Consider the following 23,697-nt stretch of genomic DNA (forward strand, 5'->3'; position numbering starts at 1 on the left):
TTCCAATTTTCATACTCATAATTTTGGTCTTATTTATTACTGATTGTATGAATCATGTATGCAAATAAAGCCATTGTTTGTACCAAATGCTTACCTTACTGTGGTGGAAGAGGCAACTGGGTACAAAAAAAGAAATGAATTTGAATGTCACGGATATGTTTTAAGCTGAACACATTTTCAGGGAAGTGTTAATGGCTGTGGCAGGCAACTACTACTTTGCCATAGTTGGACACCATGACAATCCCATGTTCGAGATGGAGTTCGCCCCAGCCAATAAAGAGCCAAAGGTCAGACACTGAGCTCTAGTATGCTGATTTTCTCTTTGTGTGGAAGGAGGTGCATATTTCTTAAAGAAAATGTTTATAGTGGTTGTGTAAAGACTTCTTAGTAAATTCAAGTGAGTGGATGTAGTGGCTGAGGAAAAACAAGGAAGGAAACAGGATAAGTTTCAAGAAGTGTGGTTATGTCCTGGAAGTGTAGTGTATGAATTCATTTTAGTAAAGGGTTACTTTTCTTTTGATTTTTGAAATAACATTTAAGGTATGTATTTCTAACTGATGTGCACCTCATTCCACATTTGAAGTAAGATGATTAATATAAAGTTTCAACAGCTGCTTTTTCTGAAAATTTTCCCAAAAATTCTGTTTTTGTGTTTTGCAGCATTGAAAGTGAAGTAGTTACCTCTTCTTTACATGAAAGATAAAAATATTTGAAAATATTTAGGGCTATCTCTTGACCGTGATTCACAAGATGCAGAGGTAGAGATAGATCTAGATAAAAAGAAAGAAGAGTGAATAGAAAATGTACATTTGTAGAACACTTTGGTGTGATACAGAAAGTACATCTTTAAAAATTCAACGACATACCAGAACTTTCAAAACCCATTAGCATTGCTCATATATGATTAGTATATTGAAAGCATTTAAAAAGCATAGTAGAAGTTATGAAATTTACTCTTCTTGACTACAGTTTCACTTGGAATAGTGATGTACTCTAGATTTAAAGCTCAGTGTGTATTCCCCAGTTTTGGAGTACTACCCAATTTACAATCAAAAGTCATTCTTTTCAAGAAGATATTTCAGAAAGCAGCTGTATGTAGAGCTGTCAATAGAAGCGTGTAGTTATACATTTCTCAGATTATTTTGCAATGTTCATTGGCTGATTTTGTTGAGTTTTATGAGTATAATTAATACATTGTGCTTCTGAGGCAATAAGCATTTTATTTTGTTATATTTAAATCAGTTGGAATACACTGCAACATAATCTGAATATTGTTTGAAGAACATGCTAGATATTAAGGATTAAGTCCCAAGTATTTTTTTTAAAACTCATTTTTGTTACCCTATTGGTATAAACAGATGTCCATATTTAAGCCAAATTATGATGCAGGGATACAGGATAGAAAAGTTAATGATTGCTGTTTTTTCTTTAGATCTATAGTGGCATCTGATCAGTATTATTAATGAAGTATTTCAATTAAATGGAAAGGAGAGGCGTGTTACAACTATTATCTTAGTCACATCTTTAGTTAGATACAAGAAATGCAGAGACATAAGTACTCTAAGGTATGTTGTCCCTCAGTTGTTTTTATAAATATATTTTCTTTATATATATTAAGAAGCGACTATTTTGCAGAAGGAAGATCACAGGCATCTTAACCAATTCATTGCTCATGCTGCACTTGACCTAGTAGATGAGAGTATGTGGACTACAGGCAATATGTACCTCAGACTGGTTGACAAGTTCAATGAATGGTAGGTAAATCTTAGCTGTGGATGAGCAGGCATATACAAATGTTATGAAGCGATAGATGTGTTGATTATTTGTGGTTTCTCTGCATCTTGGGTCTTAAGTAAAGTTAGACAAGATTTGAGTTGGAAATGGAAAAGAAGGGAAAGTAGAAACAAGGAAAAATCTGAAGTTAATATCAAACCAAAGGTACAGCAGGCTCTTAGATTTGCAGTGCATATCTTAGAAATATTCCTGGGCATAGGGGAGAAAGAATACTTCCCATGCATTCCCTGTGTGTAATAAAAGGCGACTAAAAGGGAGGGAGTGTTGGGCAGGAAATCTTCCCCTCCAGTTTTTACTTTTCCAAAAGAAGGAACAGAGGAGGGGACCAAGTGAGGATTTTCCCTCGACGGCTCAATCCTCTGTTCTTAACACTAACTCGCTAACGTGGGAAATGGGGAATATGTATGAAAAAATAATCTTAGAAATCTTAGACTAGAAACTGAACGTGAACAAGTGTGGCCTTTTTTGTCTTTTCCTGGCACTACCGCGCTGATGCAGAGGGTGGCATTGCTGTTTTGTGTGGGGATGAGAATGGATGAAGGCAAGCAAGTATGAATATGTACATGTGTATGCACCAAAACTACGGCTCCCTAATCAACAACCACGCCCCACAGCCCTTTCCATGGTTTACCCCAAACACTTTACATGCCCTGGTTCAGTCCATTGACAGCATGTCGACCCTGGTGTACCACATCATTCCAGTTCATTCTATTCCTTGCACGCCTCTCACCCTCCTTCATGTTCAGGCCCTGATTACTAAAAAAAAATTTTCACTCCATCCTTTTATCTCCAATTTGGTCTCCCCTGCGTGTTCTCTCCACTCTGACACATTTATCCCTGTTTGTCAACCTCTCTTCATTCATTCTCTCCATATATCCTAACCATATCAGCACACCCTCTTCATCTCTCAACCCCAATTTTTTTATTGCCACACCCCTCTCTTACAGGTGTTACTTACTTGATCAAACCGCTTCATACAACATATTGTCCTGATATTATATTTCTAACACATCCACCCTACCCAACACATTTTTATCTACAGCCCATGTCTTGCATCCTTATGATATTGTTGGGACCACTATACCCTCAGGCATACCCATATTTGCCCTCCCAGATAATGACTTTCCACACATTCTTCCATTACTCCCAGAACTTTTGCCCCCTCTCCCACCTTGTGACTCACTTCTGCTTGCATGGTTCCATTTGCCACCATGTCCTTTCCCTGGTATTTAAAACATCAGTTCCTCCTATTTTTCTTCATTCAAATTTTCACCCCAGCTAACCTGTCCCTCTATCATACTGAACTTAACAACCTTGCTTTTATTGACATTGTAATAGGGTAGTAAGGGTTTACATATTTTTGTTTTACAAATCCAACTTGGACTTCCTTTATACAGCTGTTCTTGATCAGATGTCTTATAGTGTCCTTTTATCACGCTTTGAAAGATTTTTATTATGTGTGAATTCATGCTGGTTTGTACTGCTTAGGTATAAGCTTAGATCCTCCTTTGTGTATTGGTGTTTTATATGTCATTTTGTGAGTATCTTCAGTAGCTTTTGTCCAGATTGCCTCTTCAGTAACATTATTAATTTTACTACTGGTATTTTAAGTCTTCTTTTTGGAGACGGTTGAAATTCCATCCAGTCTCTGTGCTGAGTTCTCTCTAAACTTGCATCTATTACTCTGCTTATATCATTTTTAGATTTCTCAGTATCTATGATTGCACTGTCATCGTGTTTGTTAAACAGTTCATCATCAGATTTCTTGCATTTTGAGCTGAATACTAATTTAAATTGTCCACTGAGCATCATGCATTTCCATAGCTTTTCTCACTTTTAAGGTTTGGTTTTTTATGAGAATAATGATTGTTTTCTGTGACTCTTGTCATTTGTTCTCAGTTTTTTCTTTGGGATATCTTTATTTTCATATTACTCCCTTTTATTCTTTTCTCACTCATTGCCAACCTTTTTTTTCTTTTTCCCTTGTTTAGTTCTGTTCATTCACTACTTACTCTCAATACTCTCCTTTATTTTTTTAATACTTCTTTTTGGATTGTATTAAGTCACTGATTATTTGGAAGGGAGTGAAGGAGGCTTTGGGAAATTAAGGCCTGACTGAACATTCAGGAGGGTGAAATGTATGCCTGGGATAATATGAATTTAATGAATGTGATGTCACTGTGCTGAATCAGGACACATAAAGCAAAGTAAACCATGGAACAAACTGTGAGGCTTGGCTATGGATGGTAGACATACGCTTCATTCAGTACATGACACCTTAAGAGTAAACGAGTGAAATGAGGCTATTGTTCATTTGTTACTGATACTGTATCACCAAACATGGAGAAGCTATTGTGCCTAGGAAACTTAGGTACCAGGGTAAGTAAAGGACACAGCCTTCTTCATTTACAATAGTTTCAATAACTATACCTATTTTTCTTCATTTTATATCCCTTATTTTCAAGTCTGCTACATACTTTTACTTATTCATTTTAGTAACATATGGGTATCATGTCACTTTTCTCTTATGAAAGTCATCATTTAGTTATGTATACCAGATGTTATAAGATAGATTATTCTGCTTGGGTGAGACAGGTACACAGAAATAGGAAACTCCTCCCTTTGATAACATTGCACTATTATTATTATTATTATTATTATTATTATTATTATTATTATTATAATTATTATCATCCCTGGGGATAGGGGAGAAAGAATACTTCCCACGTATTCCCTGCGTGTCGTAGAAGGCGACTAAAAGGGGAGGGAGCGGGGGGCTGGAAATCCTCCCCTCTCAATTTTTTTTAATTTTCCAAAAGAAGGAACAGAGAAGGGGGCCAGGTGAGGATATTCCCTCAATGGCCCAGTCTTCTGTTCTTAACGCTACCTCGCTAACGCGGGAAATGGCGAATAGTTTGAAAAAAAAAAAATTATTATTATTGTTGTTGTTGTTATCATTATCATTATCATCTGGCAGCGGATGGAACCATGGAAGCGGAAGTGGATCATATGGTGGGGGAGGGGGCGAAAATTCTGGGAGCCTTGAAGAATGTGTGGAAGTCGAGAGCATTATCTCGGAAAGCAAAAATGGGTATGTTTGAAGGAATAGTGGTTCCAACAATGTTGTATGGTTGCGAGGCGTGGGCTATGGATAGAGTGGTGCGCAGGAGGATGGATGTGCTGGAAATGAGATGTTTGAGGACAATGTGTGGTGTGAGGTGGTTTGATCGAGTAAGTAACGTAAGGGTAAGAGAGATGTGTGGAAATAAAAAGAGCGTGGTTGAGAGAGCAGAAGAGGGTGTTTTGAAATGGTTTGGGCACATGGAGAGAATGAGTGAGGAAAGATTGACCAAGAGGATATATGTGTCGGAGGTGGAGGGAACGAGGAGAAGAGGGAGACCAAATTGGAGGTGGAAAGATGGAGTGAAAAAGATTTTGTGTGATCGGGGCCTGAACATGCAGGAGGGTGAAAGGAGGGCAAGGAATAGAGTGAATTGGAGCGATGTGGTATACCGGGGTTGACGTGCTGTCAGTGGATTGAATCAGGGCATGTGAAGCGTCTGGGGTAAACCAAGGAAAGCTGTGTAGGTATGTATATTTGCGTGTGTGGACGTATGTATATACATGTGTATGGGGGTGGGTTGGGCCATTTCTTTCGTCTGTTTCCTTGCGCTACCTCGCAAACGCGGGAGACAGCGACAAAGCAAAAAAAAAAAAAAAATTATTATTATTATTATCATTATTATTATCATTATTAATATTATTATTGTGATGATGACGATGCTTTATCTCATTTGCTATGTTAATCTTTATTTATTTGGAAGGTATGTGTCTGCATTTGTGACTGCAGGCAGAATAAGACTTATTTGTCTTCATGATGTGAAAAATGATGATGGCATCAAGAACTTCTTCATGGAAATGTATGAAACATATATTAAGGTGAATTTCGCATAATTTTTTAGACTTTTGCAGAAGTTTTTTATGTATTTAAACTAATTTCTTTAACCCAATCAGCATACCTTCTGTAGATGAAAAGATACCCCTCATGTGCTAGGGGATCTCAGTAAATCAAAGGGTTAATAATTTCATATTTTGACTTTGGAAATTGGTAAAGTACTTATCCATGAGTAAAAAAACGAAAAAAATATTCCAGTTGCTCCTCTGAACTGCTTGAAGAATTTTGAAAAAAAATTTATGTATGGAGAAATTCCCATTACTACTACCAGATGCATGGGTATTCTGAGTTTTCCCCCCACTGCATTCTTTATATTTACTTTCATGACTTTTGTATTTGGGTTCCTAGGTGCTGACATTATCGCATAATTTATGTGAATATTTGTCTTGTGAATACATATTATCATTGATACATTTTTGAATGATGTAGATATTTTTCCAGGAAAGTATTTTATAGAATAAGTGACTCCATAGAGGAAAATGCATATTTGCTTGAAAAAAAGGAAATGGCTGTGATTATTTCATAAATAGTGTACACTGTTTCTATCTCCTGGCAGTACCACATGGACAGCAACTGCCAGCTGCTCTCCCACATCCTTTTATGTAATCTATTTTGCAGCATTTAGGATTATCAATTTCAGAACTGTCACTGTCTTCTGTTTCACATTTCTCTTTTTCTTCATCACTCTTGCTCATTGATTTCATCAGACTCAATTGCATCCAGGATATCAAGTCTTATGGTATCTTCTCATTCTTTAGATGGGCCAACAGGAGCCAAAGGTGGTCTGGCAATGAGCAGATATTGTACTCTCTCCTGACATTCTGATAGGTACTGACATGTATACTCAAAAATACGCCCATCATTGCTGGTCCTCACCATACGCTGTCGCCTCCTTCCTTGCTAACATCATCACCACTTCCCACCAGACTCTTACCTCCATTCTTACTACACACATCAACACAACTTTACACCACACTGTTTCTCTTCCTACATATATCAGTACCAACATCTGCCACACTTTCACCTTCTGCCTCACCACATTGATCACTAGTGCTCTCCACCTCAGCATTGCTTCCCTCCCCATGCACATTGCTACTGATCTTTGCAGCACTCTTACCACCTCCTGCTATGCATTACTACCACTCTATACATAAACACTAACTTGCCTCACTCTTTTCATCTTCCCACTTGATACAGATATCTTTAATATTTTTTAAATGTTTTATTTTTACCTCTGGTAAAATTAGTCTACCAAAAAAAATAACAGAAAGCCAAAACACCACTTGTACTAGCACACACTCATCTTTTGTTTCCACCATATCCTCCCTACCTTTCTCTAGTTGCTAGATACCACTTTCTTTTGTGTTTTTATTATTGATATAATACTCCTACTCCATAGCTAAAATAGTACAGCAGCAGTGCAAAGCAGGCATGTAATCATATCAGAAAGTCAACTTTTCGCTAAGAGCAAAAAGCAGAGGGTCATTCAATGTATGAAATTGTAATTAATGAATTTTATCATGCCATTAAATGCATTGGTTCCCTAATTTATTTTGTTAAATGAGCTGTCATTACGTACAGGATAGGTGTATAGTGTAGACTATGGTAGCAATATGTAATTGCAGTTGAAGTTAAAATGCTGGGGATTTTACCAGTGTCATTACCTTAGGAAGTACTGAATTTTGTTAGTTATCAGATTTCAAAATGCTGGATTTGAGAACTAGAATATGTTACCAAAATAACATTGAAAAATTATGATGTATTTTTTTTTTTTTTTACTATTAAATGAACAAATGAATTTTAGGCAATTATTCACTAAGGTTTTTATCTGCACAAATGTTTAAGTATCAGGAAATTTGTAATAGCAAAGTTTTGAACTCATCCTAATTGATGAAAATTTTTTTTACAGCATTCGATGAACCCCTTTTGCATTCCAAACACTCCAATCAAGTCTACTGCATTTGAAAAGAAGGCACACTTTTATGGAAGAAAGTACCTAACTGGCTAACATCTTTTTTGGTGATTGTTCGCTGATGTTAGTATCGTTTGACTTTATGGAAAGGGATATGAGTGAGCTTGGTCTGCTTTTTTATTCATTCAAACTTCTGTATATAACTAGTTGATAACTCCAGTGTTAACATTATTATTAATATTATCAATATTATCATTTTTATTTTATCTTCCTTCATATATCTTCACTATTTCCCATGAATGAGGTAGTGTCCAGAACAAGTGACTGAGACTTAGAGGGAAGAAGGTCCTCATTTGGCTCTTTCCTAAGTTCCTTCTTTTGGATATTGGATGTGAGTGAATGCGACCTCTCCTCATCTGTTCTTGGTGTTACCTCGCTAATGCGGGAAACAGAGGACAAGTATGAAAGAAAGAAAAGATTATTATGATTATTATTATTATAATAAGTATTTTTTATTATAATTACTATGATTATTAAGAGGGGGATAACTCTTTTTTTATTGGTTACTGAGGATGTTAGTGATGTATGGATCATGGTGAAGTGTCTGAGGATTGGCAAAATACATGCATAGTGCCATCATATAAAGGTGGGTGTTCATGATACAGAGGTATGCATTTGTTGAATGTACCTGGTAAATTGTACAGAAGAGTGATGATTGAGAGAGTGAAGTGCACCTGGTGAGTTGTATGGAAAATTGATGATTGAAAGAGTGATGTCATGCACAGATCATTAAATTTGGGAGGAACACAGGGTTTCAGGAGTGATAAGAGGATATGTGGATCAGGTGTTTACATTGAAGAATGTGTGAAAAATTCTTAGAGAAACAGAAGGATTTATATGTAGCATTTATGGATCTGGAGAAACCATGTGATAGAGAAAGTTTAAAGGAGGGCAGTACAGATGGTACCAAAATTCAGGAAGCTAAGCTATGTCGAAATGCTGGAAGCTTTATATTTACCAACCTTGGAAGAGAGAAGACTGAGAGGTGACCTGATCACAGACTTTAAGTTTTTAAAAGATACTGATGACAGGGACAGAACCCTTATGGGTAATGGCCTCTCTTTCCATACAACCCTCAATGCATCCACAACCTTAGCCTCCTGAAACTTGCATCCCAACTAACCATTATCTCAACTTTTTTTTTTTTTTATATGCTCTCAATTTTCTCCTTTGACACTCTTCCAGAATCAGAAACTAGCTTTTGCAGTTTTTCATTCAAATATACCACTAGCACTACATTATTAGCAGACCGCAAATGACACCTTGCCTCTAACCCCTTTTCCCCATGCATTTACATCCCTCATTACCCTATCTATAAATAAATTAAACAACCATGGTAGCATCATACACCCCTGCTGCAGACCCACCATCACATGAAACCACTCACCCTTCTCACTCCTTTTTGCACATGACACCTTATTTTCATGATAAAAAGTCATCACTGCTTTGGCTAGCTTTCGTTCCACACCCACATACTTGTAACACCTTCCACAAAGCATCTCCAGATCCATAAATTTTACATACAATATTTTTTCTGAAAGTGTTACTCACACAAATTCTTCAAAGAGGACACCTGAACCACACATCATCTACTAATCCTATAGTCACATTATTCCTACCCAGTCTGATGCTCTTTGCATGCCACACTACCTCAGTCACACTTTCTTTTTCATCTTATACCTTTGTAAGGCATATGATAGAGTTGATAGAGATGCTCTGTGGAAGGTATTAAGAATATATGGTGTGGGAGGCAAGTTGTTAGAAGCAGTGAAAAGTTTTTATCGAGGATGTAAGGCATGTGTACGTGTAGGAAGAGAGGAAAGTGATTGGTTCTCAGTGAATGTAGGTTTGCGGCAGGGGTGTGTGATGTCTCCATGGTTGTTTAATTTGTTTATGGATGGGGTTGTTAGGGAGGTAAATGCAAGAGTCTTGGAAAGAGGGGCAAGTATGAAGTCTGTTGGGGATGAGAGAGCTTGGGAAGTGAGTCAGTTGTTGTTCGCTGATGATACAGCGCTGGTGGCGGATTCATGTGAGAAACTGCAGAAGCTGGTGACTGAGTTTGGTAAAGTGTGTGGAAGAAGAAAGTTAAGAGTAAATGTGAATAAGAGCAAGGTTATTAGGTACAGTAGGGTTGAGGGTCAAGTCAGTTGGGAGGTGAGTTTGAATGGTGAAAAACTGGAGGAAGTGAAGTGTTTTAGATATCTGGGAGTGGATCTGTCAGCGGATGGAACCATGGAAGCGGAAGTGGATCATAGGGTGGGGGAGGGGGCAAAAATTTTGGGAGCCTTGAAAAATGTGTGGAAGTCGAGAACATTATCCCGGAAAGCAAAAATGGGTATGTTTGAAGGAATAGTAGTTCCAACAATGTTGTATGGTTGCGAGGCGTGGGCTATGGATAGAGTTGTGCGCAGGAGGATGGATGTGCTGGAAATGAGATGTTTGAGGACAATGTGTGGTGTGAGGTGGTTTGATCGAGTAAGTAACGTAAGGGTAAGAGAGATGTGTGGAAATAAAAAGAGCGTGGTTGAGAGAGCAGAAGAGGGTGTTTTGAAATGGTTTGGGCACATGGAGAGAATGAGTGAGGAAAGATTGACCAAGAGGATATATGTGTCGGAGGTGGAGGGAACGAGGAGAAGAGGGAGACCAAATTGGAGGTGGAAAGATGGAGTGAAAAGGATTTTGTGTGATCGGGGCCTGAACATGCAGCAGGGTGAAAGGAGGGCAAGGAATAGAGTGAATTGGAGCGATGTGGTATACAGGGGTTGACGTGCTGTCAGTGGATTGAATCAAGGCATGTGAAGCGTCCGGGGTAAACCATGGAAAGCTGTGTAGGTATGTATATTTCCGTGTGTGGACGTGTGTATGTACATGTGTATGGGGGGGGTTGGGCCATTTCTTTCGTCTGTTTCCTTGCGCTACCTCGCAAACGCGGGAGACAGCGACAAAGTCTAAAAAAAAAAAAAAAAAAAAAAAAAAAAAAAAAAAAAACCTTTGTAATTCAAACATTCATTTTTGTTCCCACTGCCTTTATACATTGTCTTTATGCAAACATTATGCCAATTAGACACCTCACATAAATCTTAACTATACAATCAACAACACAGCACTCGCTTTTGAAAGAAATTCACCTGCAATTCCATCCTCCCCAGCTGCTGTACGACTCCTCATCTTAGGCAAGGCATTCACTTGTACTTCTTTTTTCACCAAACTAATTGACTTCCTCAGTTCATATACCTCCATGACCAAAACACCCCACATCTGCCACCCTATTGTCTAAACATATTCAACTCTTGCAAAATGTCAAATTACCCATTCCATTTGTTTACATCATCTCTGCCTATTACCACTTAACAGTCTGTTTCCTTCATTGATGCTCCTGCCTATTCTTTTCTTTTCCTTTTTCTATTAACTTCCTTCCAAAACATTTTCTAATTCTTCCTGAAGTTTGCCAATACTTTTCACCCAACAGTTATTCCCGATTTTTTCAGCCACTGCTCTCTCCTCTTGACTTCTCGTGGCATTCTCTTGAACATCTTCCAATCACTCATACTCCTTTCTTGCAATTAACACCCATACACTTCTCTCATCTCTTTCACTAGCAACTTCACTTCCTCATGCCACTGGTGACTCACTACCACTTCTCACATGCACCATCTTCCACGTTCCACATGCTGCACACTTCTCTCGCACATCATCACACCTTTCTTAATTACCTACTACTCTTCACATAGTTTGATAGCTTCATTTACATCCCAGCCTAAGGCAGGTACTAATTTATTGACCATCCCTGAGGGATGATGAAAGCTGGGTTGGCTGTTGGCCAGTTTACCAGCACAGAATTTGAACACAAATATATTATAGACCATATCGGAGCGGGGGGCTGGAAATCCTCCCCTCTCATTATTTTTTTTTTTTTTTTTTTTTTTTGATTTTCCAAAAGAGGGAACAGAGAAGGGGGCCAGGTGAGGATATTCCCTCGAAGGCCCAGTTCTCTGTTCTTAACGCTACCTCGCTAACGCGGGAAATGGCGAATAGTTTGAAAGAAAAAGAAAGATCAGAGTTTGTATGTTGGTAGAACAAAGACATATGTTATCTTCATATAAGCTCAAGTCACTCATGTTGAATTCAATATTCTGTGCATATTCAAGATACTTGGTTTAATTTCTGTTAAGAATCATCATAGTTATGTGTATACAGAAGGATTTGAAACTGTACAAAGCTTTTCATATGAATTCTGCACTTTTACTGTACAAACTGTACCAAATAAATATGAGTAATTTTCCAATCCTTTCAGTAAAACATCCTTTCTGTATGCAAGGGCATCACTACAGTGTAGCAAGAAATTTCCTGCACTGTTCCAAAATTCTTTTTGCCCACATCACTCAATGGCCCAATTTGCCTGCAGTTACAGTTTACATAGGGCTACTTACATTGTATTTTCAACTATAATTCACTTAGACACAACCTATATTGCATGAGTGACCTTGGTGCCATGCACAACCTGGGACTAGTGTATCCAGCATCAGTGGGCATTTTAAGCTACAAACCACTGCACTGTTCCAAAATTCTTTTTGCCCACATCACTCAATGGCCCAATTTGCCTGCGGTTACAGTTTACATAGGGCTACTTACATGGTGACAACACTTGTATTTTCAACTATAATTCACTTAGACACAACCTATATTGCATGAGTGACCTTGGTGCCATGCACAACCTGGGGCTGGTGTATCCAGCATCAGTGGGCATTTTAAGCTACAAACCACTACCATGACTGTCTTCTATTTTGCTATGGATATTAAGGTGCAACTTCACCCAAGGACATCTTGATCCACTATGTGACTAGCTACACAACAACCCTCCTGCAACAGTGCCATGAACCCTCAGCAAAGCTACCTTCTTCCTGCAGCCACAGTACAGGACTTCTGCCTCATCACTCTACCTGCAGGTGGATAGTAATTACTATCCCACTAGTTTACAACCCTTGTACATATGAATATAGCATTGTTGGTTATTTTTGTTTCTGTACTCCACTCTCAGTTCTCACATTCACAAAGAAATGACACATCCATATCTTCATAATGAAGTCTTATCGAGGCACATTTTAATTACTCATTGCAGATAAAAGTGAACTGATGACCTCACTGTATTGCACAGTAAAAGTAATACATAGGTATACAACATAAAAAGCATGTAGTTAGCACTTATTGCACATATAAGTGAACTGATTTGGATACTAGGATAAGTGAACTGATTTGGAGACTAGGATCTCTTACCATAAGTAGTGTTATGATAGCCCAACAGAGGAACGGTTACTTCAACATAAAACTGCCTTTGATCACCATATCGACTGGGAAGGAGCTAAGACCATAGCTAAATTGAATTGTTTCAGTGAAAGAAATGTAATTGAATCATGTTTGATCTCTGGCACATTTGATTATAATGTAAATATATCCTTTGACCATTTCAAATGTGGCAAACTGTTAACTGAATTATTTTATTAAGAAATATCCACCAGAATAACCCTGTCCACCCGTAATGTAAGGAGAGGAAGGTCAGTAACCCTGTCCACACACACAATGTAAGGAGAGCAAGGTCAGATGTAAGGTCACATAATTAGTGACCACCTGCACTCTACGGGGATTAATGAAATCCCGCCTCTGCTACCTGTGTGCTTTTAAGGACCTCAACACCTGTATCTCCCTCACTCTGTCTGAGGATGTATTAAATTAAAGTACTCACCATTTTATTTTCTCTTAACAGTGGTGAATGTTGCATATAACTCTTCACCGTGAAGTGAAGCTTCTGCATATTTATAATATATATATATATATATATATATATATATATATATATATATATATATATATATATATATATATATATATAATCCATTACTAAAGCGATACAAACACCGTTTTAATTTATCCCAAAATCCTTCACGGCACGAAGCAACTCATATATAATGAAAGTATGGAGCACTTACCACCATGTGCACTCTGCACATAGAAGCACACATTACCACAACACTGTGACCTGTGGTCTCGACACGTTAGACGTGGTCAGCTTCCTGAGAGCTGCAGGAGCCTCATACGGTTAAAAAGTATCACTGAGGCAGTAAGTAAATATATATTTTCTCTATATTCGGTATTTTCTCCGTTAGCTGGGTAAATTTATATTTTCTCTATATTCGCTATTTTCTCCGTTAGCTGGGTAAATTTATATTTTCTCTATATTCGCTATTTTCTCCGTTAGCGGGGTAAATCTAGGAACAGACCTTATCCTGGTCCTACGAGGAGGATTAGAGGTCCTTTACCGTTAAAAAATAATAGATTACCTCTCGCGTAATCCCTATTCATGTGTTGCTGATCGGGAATCGGCAACCATTCCAATGGTTGCCGATTCCCGATCAGCAACACACACACACACACACACACACACACACACATATATATATATATATATATATATATATATATATATCATCCCTGGGGATAGGGGATTAAGAGTACTTCCCACGTATTCCCTGCGTGTCGTAGAAGGCGACTAAAAGGGGAGGGAGCGGGGGGCTGGAAATCCTCCCCTCTCGTTTTTTTTTAATTTTCCAAAAGAAGGAACAGAGAATTGGGCCAGGTGAGGGTATTCCCTCAAAGGCCCAGTCCTCTGTTCTTAACGCTACCTCGCTAATGCGGGAAATGGCGAATAGTTTGAAAAAAAAAAAAAAAAAAAAAAAATATATATATATATATATATATATATATATATATATATATATATATATATATATATATATATATATATATATGTATGTATGTGTGTGTGTGTGTTCACACTAGTATGTGATGATGATTTGAAGGTAAAAATCACAGTTTAGTAATTCAGTTTTATTTGTTATTTTTTCTGCACTTATGGAGAAAAATTCACGTTGGATAAAATCACCTGAATTACTGAATTGTGATTTCATTTTCATACTATATATATATATATATATATATATATATATATATATATATATATATATATATATATATATATATATTATGAATGATACCGGTATGTACCACGTGACATACTCACATCTGTGGCTAAGGAAAGTAAGGTCAACAGGCTCCTGTTGTGGCTTAGGAAAAAGTCGAGCGACAATATTGAGAAAGATAAGGCAGATGATTATGTTGTGAGGTAGCTTTCACCGAGATAAATTCATATTTATCGTATGAATTAACATTTAAGCCAATCAAGACGCTGGGGAAGATAAGTATTACTTATCAGGCCAGTCAGATATTCTACAGAAACAACCATTGCATGACATTAGACCTTCGACCATATCTCAGGTTATCCCGGTGGTATAAGGTTACAGAATTAATTACCGTGGTTCACTGTCATTGACGAAGGTTGATTACGTAAGGGATGATTATGGTATATTTGCTCTGATTCTAAGCTCTGATTCTAATCTTTAATGGGAAGACTGATTTTAGTTTCAGTGTTTATTCATTTAGCTGATGGAACACCGGGAGACAAAAGGTAACTATTCGATTTTGTTTGATACTAATTAGGGTGATATGTATAGTATCCCTTAATGGTTTACAATAGATATTTTCGGTCAGACCAAGTAGTTTGCCCTCATTAGTTCAGGAATAAACGACAGTTTCCTTACTGATGTTAAAATAAACCGTAATCGTTTTTCCCATGAGTTTTAAAGCGATTTTTCATTATTATAACTTTTTAGGGCAGTTAATTGCATGCTAGAAATGATAAACATGTAATTGGAGAATGACCTAGAAAATCCACTAATCTTCCCCCTTTCTAGCAATTTTAAGTACCCCCCTACCCCACCTCCCAGGCCAGATAGCAGGGAGGGCTGTGAAGATCAGGAAGAATATGAAGTTGAATATAATAAATATCATATAGATATGACAACTGTACTTAATCCTAGATAGCACAGTCATGCCATAGGATTACTTGAGTTAAATGCTATGTGGTGTTCAGCACCAGACGTCTTGAAATTGGCCAACCACTTTTTATTTGTGTGACGATGTGTCAGGGGACAGTGTCAATTTTTTTGTTTTATGTTTATTGCCACTAGTATTGTGCAAAAGTTGGCTTGTGGTTGGTTGAATCCATCTAGAATATGTTGTACACAAATTGTGGTGACCCGTTGCACCTCATTAACATTACTTTGAATGTCTTATTCCCTTTTCTACAGTTACGTAAATCTTTTTAGTTTGGAATAGAAAATAGCTAATGGTATTTCTCCTGTTTATTTTCTAGGTTTAGGTATGCATTTGAGGTTTGAAGTGCCATGGCTAGTGGAAATAGCAGTGGCTTAGGAACATCTCTTTTCCGTGGAGCTTTGCATGGTAATACAAGCAGCACCAACTCCATAAGTGGTGGCAGCACCACAAACAACCAACAGCATCATCACCTTCATTCTGCAGGACATCACCTTCAGCAAGGTGGAGCAGTAAGTTTCTTATTTTAAGGTACACATTTCTATTAAACTTTACTATTGATGATGTTTATGTAGTTTAATGGTTTTTAGATATATTTTTTATGCTGAAAAGCACTGAATGACCATTAGGTTTTGATGTGCTATAAAGTCCGTCAAATCTAACATCTGTATCAGATGTAAATAATAGCAACTTCACAATACTGTACTGTATGGGGATAGGGAATTTCCTACCTGTTCCCACCTGTCTTATTGGCTTTCTGTAAATATTTGATGGTTTCCTCTACCTTATCCTCTGAGATAGAAGAAAAGGAAATAATCTAGATTACACTTTGAGTTATGTTATCATAGAAAAAAGGAAACATTTAGAGTTATACTGTCCCTTGTTTCTCACTTATACGTTTGCCTCTCATCAGGGAGGGAGTCCCCACATTCACCACCCCCAGCAACCACCTCCTCCACAGCATCAGTCGTCCATGGGATCATCAACATTCAGCTCAGAGGAAAGCCCACGTGGCAGAGGTACTCCTGGGGTAAGTTAGAGTAGAAATGGAAAACCCTCTTTTACTTGTTCAGGATACTTTTCATATCATATAGATAAGATGTAGGAGAGGATGAGCTACAGTATATCAGTGATTCTGCACCTTTACAGAGTTTGAAAAGCATGAATAACCATATGTATATTACAGGGCATGGTATGTTAAAGTAAATTATTTCTTCAAAACTTTTATTTTTGTTTGCATTAGGAACAGTAGGAAATTATTAGCAAATTCTCAAGAGAGGAATATACCATGTTTTGCTCAATAAACCCTTCTGTATTGAGAAAGAACAGAATTAAGTTTTATGCATTACATTTGGTTGATAACTGTTAAACTGCCTTTCAGAGCCCTGACCACATGTCTACTGTAATGGCCAAACTTTGGTTTGACCACAATGTAGAATCATCTCTGTCATCCTTGAAGAAAGAAGAACATGAGAAGCGTACAAGGGACCTTCGTAAGCAGCTAGAATATATAGCAGATACAAATTGGAAGTATTCTCCCGTTGAGAAATTCATTGGTCAGCAGTGATATACAGAACATTATGTTGAAACAGTGAAGTTTGAACATTTATTTGTGTATTTTCTTCAGTGCTTTTCTTTTCTTTTTTTTCAAGTGGATCTATGTTACCTTGGAAATAAACATGTAAGCAAACTAGATGAAATACAGTTGTGCAAGTATGTGTACACTGTCATGTATCACCTTCTGCTTTATGTGTCTTTATTAGTAGATATGTCTCCAGTTAGATGCTATGCACAAGAACAAATGAATTTTATAAATGTGCCATGATTTTTAGTTAACATATTTCGTTGAATGGAAAATGTTTAGAGAATCCTTTCTCATGGGAAGAATTTTGAGTGAAATTGTCAGTACATTGATTTTGAAAACTGGGTCAACAGTGCAGAGTAACTACAACTTTGGAAAAGGCAACGCTAATGAGTCCATGTTAGTACCAAGGACCTGACAGTATTTATTTTCTTACTGTATTTTTTTCTCCTGAAATAACTAATCTATACATAGTTCATTATGATTTCATTGGTACATAAAGTTTTGGAGTACTTTGTTGGGGAAGTTCAAAGCAATAGCTCCAGGTGTGAGTCAGACAGACCAAGACTTGAAGACTTCATACCTGTCTTGCATTCTGAAATTGAGATGCAGAGCTTTGAGGGTGTTGTAACATCTGTGTATGGTTTGAATATTATCATCAACAATGATATATACTGTGATGCTTCAAAATTTCCTGTTGGGGAGAAATTCCAAATTAATGATCAAGTGAGGGGTATAGCACAAAGGACAACAAAACATGAAGGATGGGAAGTAGTGAAGTTACAATCTCTCATAATGGAGTGGGATACAGATATCAAAGAAAAATTGGATAAATTCAAGAATCATAAAGAATCTGATACTAAGAAGGATCCTTATATAGTTAATTATGTAAACAGTGCTTTACACAATGGAGTAATTCTTCATAGAGATATATCATCAGGAACACAAGGCATTCCTAAACAAGATTTAGTTTCCTCATTAATGAAGACCAGTCAGGTAGAACACTCATCTGAATCAGTGAGAAGTGATGAAGATTCAACAGACATTCCGCAAGTGCAGCAGACTGTTTTAGGTAGAATAACATCCATTTTTGCTGACACTGTGACCATAAATGAGGATGTTAGCTTCAGCCTTTTGGCCACAAGATATGACTGGGAAATCGTAGAAGGTAAACAAAGTTTTTCTTCGTAAATATAATTTTTTTTGCACATATCATCTCTTGTATTGTCATTGTTTCCAGGTCTTCATTATCTTTTTATGGTAAGTTACTTATATTGGAAATTTTATTTAAAGACAGCTTGGAAAATGTATTCAGATGTTTATTGTAAAAAGTGTAAAGAGTGAATATTGTAATTTTAAAAGTTTTTGTGCTCAGTATTGTATGGGAGATTCTTTGCACTGCTAGATGTAAAGAAATTATGAAAAAAAAAACCATTTGATGCAATGAAACACCTTTAAAATGGTGTGGAGAGACACTTATTTTGATTCACATATTCACCTAAAGAATGTGTGCAACCACGTTGGAAGAAAAGTATGCAGGCAGCATTTAACAATCATGAAAGTTTTACAAAGGGTGTATGATGTCAATGAAGGCCAATAGGGACTAAAGATCTTTCATAAGAAAGATGAAGATGATATGGACCTTTTTAAGTTTTATTGTTGGAATGAGACAGATGCATTATGTCATTGTCATTTTAAGTATATACATTTGAGTAAATAGTCAGAGATTTGTCATATTGAATTATTATGAATGTAGAATTATGAGCACTAGATAGGGTTGGAAATTATGGATTTTTTTATGAATGGATTACCCACTGATCATAGTGGAATTTTCAAAATAGATACCATCTCTGGGGAGTCAATTTTTATGGAAAATATAAAGAAAAAGAAATAATTGTTCACTACAAACACACATAAGATATCAGTGTGATACAAGTGCATATGAATAGAAGGTAGATAGGTAACAGTTTGAGTAAATTGAGTAAATAGTCAGAGATTTGTCATATTGAATTATTATGAATGTAGAATTATGAGCACTAGATAGGGTTGGAAGTTATGGATTTTTTTATGAATGGATTACCCACTGATCATAGTGGAATTTTCAAAATAGATACCATCTCTGGGGAGTCAATTTTTATGGAAAATATAAAGAAAAAGAAATAATTGTTCACTACAAACACACATAAGATATCAGTGTGATACAAGTGCATATGAATAGAAGGTAGATAGGTAACAGTTTAGGATATGGTTGATGGTTACATGATACATTGAGGAATTAAATTTAAGAGAGTTATTGAAGGTAGCTAATAGTATTTTAGGAACTTTTTGAACATTACCATGATATAGTGTAAGAGTTAGGAGTGGCATAGTATGCTATAAGCTCTGCAATCTACATAATGATCTAGTGATAACAGGCCCATAACTAGAATGGAAAGTAGTGTGCAGGTAGTTGAAGTGAATCGTCTGCACTGAACAGATGATCCATAGAGATAATAATCTCATGGTTATATGGGATTCTGTTGGATGGAAGACTTAATGAACCATTTGAAGGTTATATAAAAGCGTACAGTATCTTAGATCTGTATTACAGGTGAAGTACCCCTCACATTAACACAATTCAGACCAACCAGTCATTTAGTTTGTGTCTAAAAAAGACAACTCTGAAATAGGCTCTGATCATACTGGGAAGGAGGAGAGAAAGTTTAATGGAATACAAAAACTTCTGTTCTAATGGATTTCTGTGTAGTGGAATTTAGCTTTTAACAGTCCCTCTGGGCCTTCCTGGACTAAGTTTAGGATCTAACACAGATGTGAAAGTTCATTACATGGCAAAATTAATCTTGCAATATAAGGACCCATCAGACTGAATTTAGGATATAATGAAGTAGTCTGTTAGTTTCTGACATTCTAGGATGCTGAACAATAGGGGAATGTGTGATTCATGGTGTGCTTCACCTCAGTGCACTTTTTCTGTATTTCACTTATGTACAGTGTTCTCAAGTCCTATTTACTTCCACCTTTACACCTACATAGATAATTTAAGTAGAAATTTCAAGATGAAATATTACCCAGCTTTGTCACTGCCTGCTAGTCTGAGATAAACACATGCTCCTGTCATGCTTTATGCACACAAAATTTTTTAACAATGATGTGTTCTTAAGATGGTGTGAAAAATCTGGATAGAACTGTTGCTGTACTCATTAGCTGTATAGTAACCACCTTATGAAGCTGCCAGTGAGATCATGGTAAAAGGAAAGGTGTTCAAGGATATCAGGTTTATCTTGCCATCCATATGACTTCTAAGAATATCTTCCAGCATCCATATGATGAAGTAGTGCATTCTTGTGTGAACCTCTTTGGTAATGACACATCAGTTCCATCTTATATTTTTGTAGAGTATAGATGAATTGTTGCTCCCATGTTTCCTTTAATGAGAGGTTATGAAATGTCTTCTTCAAAATGCATGGACATGAAAACCACAACCCTGGCATACAACAGTACATATATTACATGTAACAGTAATCTTGTGTAAAGGACCATTCCGATTGACTAAGCAATAAATTCATAGTCATCCAGGATTGAAACTGAAAGGAGATTTTGGTGAAAATGGGATGGAATATATTTTCTTGGATTAATTAATTTTTTCTTTTGAGACTCTATATATATGAAAAATCTAATTAAACTCATATAGCTGTCTTTTTAAGCTGCTTTGTCTTGAGAAGGCAGGGGCGTAACATAACTTGGCTATATTCACTAAGCAAGCATATCCAATAAAAAGAAAATTTCTGCTCTATAGAATTGAATCCAGAATATTTGCCCAAAGAAGTGAATCTCCTTTCTGTAGGTTTAATGATTTTCATGAATTTTCAAGGCACAAAATGACAAGAATAAAAGTAAGAGAAAACCAAAAGAGCTTCCAGACAGCAATGAATTATAAAGTTTCCTTGTTTACGTAATTTATTGTAAGGCACCAAGTGATTCTTACAGCAGTGAACATGCTTTTATTTAAAGTTTTAGGGTTTTTAAGATGAGCAGTTGACTTAAGCAAGGAATCTGATTTAGGGAACTAGTGTAAAACTCAAATGAAATTTTTCATCAGTGATTTTATTTGATTGCTCAGATATTTGGGATTTAGTGTGTTTTCTGTGATTGGTGTCATGAAATACCAGGAAAAGTACTCTGTGCCCATGTGAGATGAGTTTTGATATATTAAGTGGTGGTTATTTTGTTATTCAAGAATTAACTTTTGTTACATATAGCTTTTGATTTGCTTTGATGATATTCACAGGGGACTGGATAATCTGTGATATTGATAGCACTTCCCCTAGACGAGTTGATGGTAATGCTGAGCTGAAAGGCTTTATTAAAGTGTCGTCTTTCAAACCACTGAGGAGGAAGAGAGTAAGAGGAGAAGTTACTCTCTACTACCCATCACATTGCATCATAAACCATGACGTAAGATTCCCAACTTGTCAGATGAATAGCGTTTATGGGTCTTCTCAGGATAAGTGTTCACTGTATGCTTTAAAGATAAGTGATGTAGGAAAGAAATAGGAGGTGGTTCAGTGAAATCCTGAATTGGAAAGGCCAGAAAGAAGTCTTACTGATTTCATTATTTCATGAGGAAAACAGTTCTTGTGGAAGTGCTTTTGTAAGACCTAGAGAAAAGGTAGTTTATTTAGACCCAGAAACTTCATGAACAAAGTGATCTCTCCATGGTTGTTTAATTTGTTTATGGATTGCGTTGTTAGGGAGGTGAATGCAAGAGTTTTGGAGAAAGGTATGTGAATGAAAGGGCTTGGGAAGTGAGTCAGTTGTTTGCTGATGATACAGCGCTGGTGGCTTATTCGGGTGAGAGACTGCAGAAGTTGGTGACTGAGTTTGGTAAAGTGTGTGAAAGAAGAAAGCTGAGAGTAAATGTGAATAAGAGCAAGGTTATTGGGTTCAGTAGGGTTGAGTTACAAGTAAATTTGGAGGTGAATTTGAATGAAGGAAAACTGGAGGAAGTGCAGTGTGTTTTAGATATCTGGGAGTGGATTTGACAGCAGATGGAGCCATGGAAGCAGAAGTGAGTCACATGGTGGGGGAGGGGGCGAAGGTTCTGGGAGCGTTGAAGAATGTGTGGAAGGCAAAAACATTATCTCGGAAAGCAAAAATGGGTATGTTTGAAGGAATAGTGGTTCCAACAATGTTATATGGTTGTGAGAATGGGTTATAGATAGGGTTGTGCAAAGGAGGGTGGATGTGTTGGAAATGAGATGTTTGAGAATATGTGGTGTGAGGTGGTTTGATCAAGTAAGTAATGAAAGGGTAAGAGAGATGTGTGGAAATAAAAAGAGTGTGGTTGAGAGAGCCGAAGAGGGTTTATTGAAATGGTTTGGTCACATGGAGAGAATGAGTGAGGAAAGATTGACCAAGAGCATATATGTGTCAGAGGTGGAGGGAACGAGAAGTGGGAGACCAAATTGGAGGTAGAAGGATGGAGTAAAAACGATTTTGAGTGATCAGGGCCTGAACATACAGGAGGGTGAAAGGCGTGCAAGGAATAGAGTGAATTGGAACAGTGTGGTATACCGGGGTGGACGTGCTGTCAGTGGATTGAACCAGGGCATGTGAAGCGTCTGGGGTATACCATGGAAAGTTTTGAAGGGCCTGGATGTGAAAGGGAGCTGTGGTTTCGATGTATTACACATAACAGCTAGAGACTGACTGTGAACGAGTGTGGCCTCTTTTGTCTTTCCCTAGCGCTGCCTCGAGCGCACGCAGGGGAAGGGGGGGTGCCATTTCACTTGTGGTGGAGTGGCGGCAGGAATGGATGAAGGCAGCATGTATGAATATGTACATGTGTATATATGAATATGTATGTATATGTTGAAATGTATAGGTATATATATGTGCATGTGTGGGCATTTATGTGTATAGATGTGTATGTGGGTGGGTTGGGCCATTCTTTTGTCTGTTTCCTTGTGTTACCTCGCTATATATCTTTTCTATCTTTCATACCATTCGCCATTTCCCGCGTTAGTGAGGTAGCATTAAGAACAGAGGACTGGGCCTTTGAGGGAATATCTTCACCTGGCCCCCCTTCTCTTTTCCTTCTTTTGGAAAATTGAAAAAAAACGAGAAGGGAAGGATTTCCAGCCACCCGCTCACTCCCCCTTTAGTCGCCTTCTACGACACGCAGGGAATATGTGGGAAGTATTCTTTCTCCCCTATCCCCAGGGATATATATATTGGGTATGTCTCTATCTGTTGTATGTCATGGTGGATGATGCAAAATTGTGGTAAATTACATAAGTCCGTCATGGATGTCTCCGTTTTCATTATCTATCACTTACTTCTCTCTTTCAGCTGAACTTTAGGTTCTAAATGACCTATTTGAGTTCACTCATCACACATAGATAATTTTTTAGATTTTATTTTCATATAACCCTAAGACCCCTTTTG

General features: G+C 37.2%; 3 protein-coding genes across 9 annotated transcripts in view; all 3 read left to right on the top strand.

The window, feature by feature from the left end:
* The window catches only part of Trs20 (TRAPP subunit 20), a 35,292-nt gene extending 23,290 nt beyond the window's left edge, over positions 1-12,002 (top strand). For both annotated transcript variants that reach the window (XM_071684520.1, XM_071684521.1), the window contains exons 2-5: positions 182-287; positions 1,636-1,754; positions 5,619-5,733; positions 7,659-12,002. In XM_071684520.1, the coding sequence (XP_071540621.1) occupies positions 192-287; positions 1,636-1,754; positions 5,619-5,733; positions 7,659-7,757 (429 nt within the window). In that variant the 5' untranslated portion in view covers positions 182-191 and the 3' untranslated portion in view covers positions 7,758-12,002. The remainder of the gene's footprint in view (positions 1-181; positions 288-1,635; positions 1,755-5,618; positions 5,734-7,658) is intronic.
* Positions 12,003-14,783: 2,781 nt separating this feature from the next.
* Positions 14,784-17,386, top strand: LOC139760849 (uncharacterized). Of its 3 annotated transcripts, none has more exons than XM_071684525.1 (4): positions 14,784-14,898; positions 15,988-16,180; positions 16,582-16,698; positions 17,050-17,386. In XM_071684525.1, the coding sequence occupies exons 2-4, from the start codon at positions 16,019-16,021 to the stop codon at positions 17,233-17,235; spliced, it is 465 nt and encodes a 154-aa protein (XP_071540626.1). In that variant the 5' UTR covers positions 14,784-14,898; positions 15,988-16,018; the 3' UTR covers positions 17,236-17,386. The 3 variants fall into 3 exon arrangements, with proteins under 3 accessions (XP_071540626.1, XP_071540628.1, XP_071540627.1); XM_071684527.1 differs by lacking the exon at positions 14,784-14,898 and adding an exon at positions 14,918-15,050; XM_071684526.1 differs by lacking the exon at positions 14,784-14,898 and adding an exon at positions 15,073-15,240.
* Positions 17,387-17,628: 242 nt separating this feature from the next.
* armi (probable RNA helicase armitage) overlaps positions 17,629-23,697 on the top strand; it is a 54,057-nt gene continuing 47,988 nt past the window's right edge. For 3 of the 4 annotated variants that reach the window (XR_011715414.1, XR_011715415.1, XM_071684523.1), the window contains exons 1-2: positions 17,629-18,418; positions 21,539-21,705. Coding sequence is in view for 1 of the 4 variants with exons in the window: in XM_071684523.1 (XP_071540624.1) it covers positions 17,731-18,418; positions 21,539-21,705 (855 nt within the window). In the remaining 3 variants the exon portion in view is untranslated. The remainder of the gene's footprint in view (positions 18,419-21,538; positions 21,706-23,697) is intronic. The other variant, XM_071684524.1, reaches the window with a different exon arrangement.

Source organism: Panulirus ornatus, chromosome 38 (genome assembly GCF_036320965.1).
Source record: "Panulirus ornatus isolate Po-2019 chromosome 38, ASM3632096v1, whole genome shotgun sequence".
NCBI lineage: Eukaryota > Metazoa > Arthropoda > Malacostraca > Decapoda > Palinuridae > Panulirus > Panulirus ornatus.